Here is a 6,847-nt window from a genome sequence, read left to right on the forward strand (position 1 = left end):
ACGATCCCACAGAGACACACACACGCTCTCTGATCATGCATCTGTTCCTCCTGCACGCGTGAACGACTCCCGCCGGGCCGCCTTCAGACTCATGAACAGATCCGGAGAGCAAGGAGAGCTCTTGTTCTGACCTCTGACCTCTCAGTGAATCTGAGTCCACATGATCACGTTACGATCTCAAACTCAGGATGCTTTTATGTGTGAAAACATGCAGCCAGCCGGTCCAGTATTAACATGACTTGCACATGTGAAATCTGAAGCGTTGAACTAACTCTCTCTCTCTCTCTCCCTCACACACTCTCTCTCTCTCCCTCACACACTCTCTCCCTCACACACTCTCTCTCTAGGCTGTGAGTGGGCGATCAGAGAGACTTTCTTTGGTAATTGTTGGTAATGAGAAGGAGCAGCCCCTCTGCCAGCTGGTGAGTGTTTGCACAGATTGACTGATATGTGATTTATTCCCCTTTTCAGGCTATATAGACTTTAAATAAAAATTTTAATTCAATAAAATTTATTACATATGCAATATTATTTAATTGCAAGTCAGTGTTGAGAAATCATTACTGAGCATCAGTTTATCACTCCTGCCGTTCAAATCAACGATTTTTAATGTTTTTTAAAGTCTCTTCTGCTCAGCAAGGCTGCATTTTTTTATTCAGAAAAAACAATAATATTATGAAAAATTATTACAATGTAAAACAGCTGTTTTCTATGTGAATGTCTGTTAAACTGTAATGTATTTCTGTGATCAAAGCTGTATTTTCAGCATCATTACTCCAGTCTTCAGTGGCACATGATCTTCAGAAATCAGTATAATATGCTGATTTGCTGCTCAACAAACATTTCTGATTTTTATCAATGTTATCAATATTTCTGTGGAAACTGATACATTTTATTTTTCAGGATTCAGATGAACAGAAAGTTCAAAAGAGCAGCTTTTATTTGAAATAGAAATCTTTCGTAACATTATAAATGTATTTACTGTCACTTTTGAGCGTCCTTGATGAATAAAAGTGTATTTTTTAAAGCGGCACAACTGTGTTCAACATTGATAATAATCAGAAATGTTTCTCGAGCAGCAAATCAGCATATTAGAATGATTTCTGAAGATCATGTGACACTGAAGACTGGAGTAATGATGCTGAAAATACAGCTGCGCATCACAGAAATAAATTACAGTTTAATGTATATTAAAATAGAAAACCATTATATTAAATTGTAATAATATTTCACAATATTACTGTTTTTTTTTCTGTATTTCTGATCAAATAAATGCAGCCTTGACGAGCAGAAGAGACTTCTTTAAAACACATTAGAAATCTTACTGATCCCAAACTTTTGAACAGCAATATATATACAAATCATAATCTGTATGTATTTTTTAAACAATCACACTAAATATGTTAAACTGACAGGCCTAACAACATTTTAAAGCATTCTCCTGTTTTATTCAATAGTGGGTTTCATCAGGGAGCAGCTTTTTTGCACTTCTCACATAGAGCAAGTTCAGAGCAAGTTTATTTTATTTCAAGTAACAAACATTTAAAAAAAAATTTTTTAATGGTTTTAGCTTTGGTTAATTATAATAACCCAAGGGTTTGACCATGCATACATCATAATTAATTAGCAGAGTAGTCATGCGGTCAAACTAGACTTTAAACATCCAAAAATATTTCAGAATATGAAAAAAAAGTATTGACTATATTTCTCTTTGTGCTGAGCCAAAAAAGTCAACCTGCGCAATGTTGAGAATTTCTACTAGCAAACATAGTATCAATGTTTAGATTCAAAAGTTGAAACTGCAATCTTTCCCTTGTAGGCGGGTCTCCAGATGTGTGTGGCTGCTGATTGGAGGAGGCTGTACTGGTGGGTGGTCCTCCAGTGGGTAGTGGCTTTATCAGCGCCCTGCGCGAAGCGCTGCGACTGTTTGCCAAAGCTTCTGATAGCGAACTGTTCATCAAGACAACTGTCTTCCGTTCCCACGGGCGTTCCTGACAACACCCAGATGCTTAACTTGACCGGTAACCACTTAAAGACTCTGTCCAGGCGGCAGTTCTCCGGCCTGACACAGTTACGCGAGCTGGACCTCAGCGATAACGAGCTGACAGGGATCGAGGTCGAAGCCTTCGCCGGCCTGCAGAAACTCCTCGCACTCAGATTATCCAACAACCGGCTGAAGATCATCCCGGTCGGAGCCTTTTCCGGCCTCCCCAACATTCAGTTTCTGGACATCAGCCAGAATGAGATCTTGGTGTTCCTGGACGACATGTTCCGCGAGATGCCGAGTCTCCAGAAGCTGGAGGCCAGCGAGAACGACCTGGTGTTCATCTCCAGCCGCGCCTTCAGTGGCCTGGCCAACCTGCAGGAGCTGAACCTCGACCGGTGCAACCTGACGTCGGTGCCGATCGAAGCCCTGTCGCAGCTCACCGGACTCATGCAGCTGCGCTTCCGCAGACTCGGACTCACGACGCTTCCCAACAACTCGTTCCGCCAGCTGGGACGCTTGCGGGATCTGCAGGTGACTCACTGTCCTTGGTTGGACTCGTTGGCCGCCAACAGTCTGTTCGGACTCAATCTCACATCGTTGACGCTGAGCCACTGCAACCTGAGCACCGTACCGTATTCCCCGCTGCATCACCTCGTCTACTTGCGATACCTGGACTTGTCCTACAACCCAATCACCGCCATCCTTTCCAACATCCTTGGGGATTTGCTACGACTCCAAGAGCTGCATCTAGTCGGTGCTGGGCTCCTACGAATAGAGCCTGGCGCTTTCCGCAACCTCGCATTTTTCCGGCTCCTCAACGTGTCGGAGAACCGCCTGGCGACCCTGGAGGTGTCGGCCTTCCACTCGGTCGCTGCTTTAGAGGTCCTTCGGTTGGACGGGAACCCGTTGGCGTGCGATTGCCGGCTTCTCTGGGTGATGCGCAGACGCCCGTGGTTTCGCTCCGAAGGGCGCTCGCCAGCTTGTGTCACACCTGTGCAGGTGCAAGGCAGGACTTTCGGTGACTTTACGGAGGCTGAGATTCCCAGGGTGTTCACCTGCCGGCAGGCTCGCATCCTTACTCGTAAACCGCAAGACGTTCGGACGGACGAAGGCCATACGGTGTTGTTCTTCTGCGCGGCCGACGGAGACCCGGCGCCGTCGATTATTTGGCTGAATCCCAAACGCTCGGTGCTCACCGGCTCGGGCCGGATTCGCACGCTCGCCAACGGGACACTCGAGGTGCGTTACGCGCAGGTACAGGATAGTGGGTACTATCTGTGCATCGCTTCGAATGCCGCGGGGAACGACAGCATCTCGGTGAGCCTGCGGGTGCGAGGGTTTCCGGCGTCCGCTCGCAACCGCTCCGGATCGTTCTTTCTGGAAGGCTGGAGCTTCGCGTCCGGGCAAGCAGCGGTCAACGGATCGCAGCCGTTTCCGTTCGACGTGAAGACGCTGGTGATCGCGGTTACCATGGGGTTCCTGTCGTTCCTGAGCTCGGTGGCCGTCTGTTTCATCTTCATGTTTTTCTGGAGTCAGAGCAAAGGGCAGATCAAACACACGGCAACTATCAACTTCGTGCCGCGCAGCGCTGCGACGGCGTCTGGAGGCGGACGCACGACTATGGAGACGGGCAGGTTCACCATGATGAAGATGATCTGAAAACTACAAGCATGCGATGTTTGAGGTGCTACTAGATATCCAGAGTTTTCCCATAAGCTTCAGCATGAGGGTAAGATGTATGAAACTTGTCTGAATGTTGGTCACTGCACAATATTGCTTTTTGTCTTGTTTCCCAGTACAAACATTCTTAAAAAGAAGAAGTGAGTGCTTAAAACAAGAACAAATATCTGCCATTGGGACATTAAGAATTGGCTAATTCAGAGGGTAAACAGGATGATTTTTCAGATCTCATTGGCAGACATTTGTTCCTAATTTTAAAGGTGCGGTATGTAATATTGACAGCTAGTGGTTGAAATGAGTACTGCAGTCCAAAGTCATACAATTGGAGAGTTTTCTTCCGCTCCCTCCTCCTCAGACGCGACGCTCACATGGTCAAGTCAAGTTTAGTTGTATAGCGCTTTTTACGATACAAATCTTTGTAAAGCAACTTTACAGAAAATTAAGTTTCTATAATATTTAGTAGTAGCTGTGTATCAGTGGTGACTGTCAGTTTATGTACATATGGCGGAAAAATCAATTAAAGACGTAGTCAAACAGACGATGAACACTATTAACCCGTTTAATCCCAAATTTTTCCCAGACATGAAAATATCCAAATGATGTGTCATTAGTAACCCTTTGAAATAATCAATAATAATTTTTCGCATTTTTTTTGGAAAAGTGTGTGAAAAATTGTTTTATTGAGGACACGCGACAGGAGCGAGCGCAATCGTCAATGGAAGGTGACGAGCCTTAGTTGATTTATCTGTGTTTAAATACGCCTCTGGTCATAAAGCTTTTTAGACGGATGCCGAGGCTCTTTAGGTTCGGGTGGAATCTGCGATCTCTGACTCAGTTCGTTTGCTAGCTTCCATGGCTCGAGTACGTTGTGTTTTCCACCAACTGGCAACCCGGGTTGTCGAGATCCTATTGGGTGAACTGGCAGTGGGCGGAGTCACACAGACCAAAACAAAAACAGACATTCCGACATGGAACGCACATTTCAAAGCAGAATAACTGTCTGGAGCGTTGTTGTTTTTTTTTGTTGAAGAAACAAGTTTGTGAATTTAGCATGTTTCCCAAATATCTGCAAACATATTATGGTATTTTTATGTATTAGCACCGAGCGGCAACCTCCCGCTCTCTCTCGTGAAGCCAACAAGGAAGTGACTTAAACTGTAATTCATCGACTGGCCGCTAGAGGCTGGCTGCAAAAGGGAGTAAATCCCATAGACTCCCCATGTTAAAATGCCCAACTTTACAGCAGAAAAAAACATGTTTACAGCCTGGTTCAAAAAATTATTTTGGTCTATATAGCTAATTTTGCCCTTCATGACAACTGTGAGGGGGGGTGAATTTTTTTATAGCTCCCGCCTCTTTGCCCATTTTCGATTATCCGGGAGTGACGCGCTGCCAAGATGGCGACGGACGGCTCCGCCCACTTTAGGCTTCAAAACGCTCGTCGGAAGTCTACGGGTTACGTCACGGACACTACGTCCATGTTTTTATACAGTCTATGATTAGCAGTCAAAAAATTCCCTAGAGCACCTTTATCCCTCCTATTGTTTCACGGGTCGTTTTGACCCATGTTTGATTTTAAAACTGCTTCTCTAACAAGACTTACATGAATCTTTAGTGTTGATTTGTTTGTGAATTGCATGGAAACCAATGCGGGTCATTTTGAAATGCAACACACAACGGGTTTCTCAGAAAACAAGACGACTTCTGTCATTTGGCATCTCCGGTAAACGTATCTTAATTTAAGAACGTTTAGATATTTGTACTGGAAAACAAGACAAGCATAGAGAGAAGTTTACTGACGGTCCATGCTTTTCCTCTTTTACACTTCTCACGTCTGCAGGACTCGCTTTGGTGTCTCCAGTTATTTGAGTTTATTTCTGCATTGTTGAGTTTGGGTTAAATTTACTTGTCATTTGGATATCACTGTGATTTGCCTAAATTAGATTCCTGATGATCAAGTTTGTAACAATTCAGGTTTGTGAGATAATAATGAGAGTTTGAAACTCTTTTTGAGGCTTTAAATCAGATGATTTTATCATGAGCTGCATGAATGCATGAGTGAGACGCTCTGATCACATTATTAGCATCTATAAACCAGAGAAAGTAAGCGATAATGAAGCTTTAATTGAACAGACAAGAACAGGAGAAAAGATCTCAGGTTAGTTAAACTCAGATTGACCAGCTTCAATCACGTTCAGTAAATCCTGAAGTCATTATATGATTTATTCAGTGTATTAAAGGGATAGTTCACCCAAAAATGAAAATGTGATGTTTATCTGCTTACCCCCGGGGCATCCAAGATGTAGGTGACTTTGTTTCTTCAGTAGAACACATATGATGATTTTTAACTCCAGCCGTTGCAGCCTATCAGTCGTATAATGCATGGCAATGGTAACAAAATCTATGAGAGTAAAAAAAACATGCACAGACAAATCCAAATTAAACCCGGCGGCTCGTGACGACGCATTGATGTCCTAAGACACGAAACGATCGGTTTGCGCGAGAACCCGAACAGTATTTATATCATATTTTACCTCTAATACACCACTATGTCCAACTGCCTTGAGCGCGCGCACGGCATCCGGTGCGTGAGGTGTGTACGCGCTCTGGCGTAGTTTACGCAAGCGCCGGAAGTGATCTCTCGCGCGTATACGTCACTCATTGTTTACACAGTGCACAGTCATTGTAGGTACGACAGCTAATCAAAATGGTACTTACTTGCGCTTATCCGGATTGTTCAAACCGACTTAAAACTAAAAGATTACATTTCTCGCGCGAACTCATTCGGGAGTGCTGACTTTCCACGTATTCCCAACTTCTGAGCCTGCTCGCCTGAAGTTATGGTTGATTGCTCTTCGGCTGGATATCAACACACCCATTAACGTAAACTACACCAGAGCGCGTACACACCTCACGCACCAGATGCCGTGCGCGCGCTCAAAGACAGTTGGACATAGTGGTGTATTAGAGGTAAAAAAAAATGATATAAATACTGTTCGGTTTCCGGCACAAACCGATCGTTTCGTGTCTTAGGACATCAATGTGTCGTCACGAGCCGCAGGGTTTAATTTGGATTTGTCTGTGCATGTTTTTTTTACTCTCATAGATTTTGTTACCATTGCCATGCATTATACGACTGATAGACTGCAACGGCTGGAGTTAAAAATCATAATTTGTGTT

General features: G+C 44.2%; 1 protein-coding gene across 1 annotated transcript in view; it reads left to right on the forward strand.

Moving 5' to 3' along the window:
* Window positions 1-3,792, forward strand: part of LOC107744213 (leucine-rich repeat and immunoglobulin-like domain-containing nogo receptor-interacting protein 1) — a 6,901-nt gene extending 3,109 nt beyond the window's left edge. Inside the window, exons 2-3 of the mRNA XM_016557737.1 lie at window positions 348-422; window positions 1,820-3,792. Coding sequence (XP_016413223.1) covers window positions 1,832-3,646 — 1,815 coding nt within the window. The 5' untranslated portion in view covers window positions 348-422; window positions 1,820-1,831 and the 3' untranslated portion in view covers window positions 3,647-3,792. The remainder of the gene's footprint in view (window positions 1-347; window positions 423-1,819) is intronic.
* Window positions 3,793-6,847: the final 3,055 nt, after the last annotated feature.

Source organism: Sinocyclocheilus rhinocerous, unplaced genomic scaffold (genome assembly GCF_001515625.1).
Source record: "Sinocyclocheilus rhinocerous isolate Xijiao unplaced genomic scaffold, SAMN03320098_v1.1 scaffold618, whole genome shotgun sequence".
Classification (NCBI taxonomy): Eukaryota; Metazoa; Chordata; class Actinopteri; order Cypriniformes; family Cyprinidae; genus Sinocyclocheilus; species Sinocyclocheilus rhinocerous.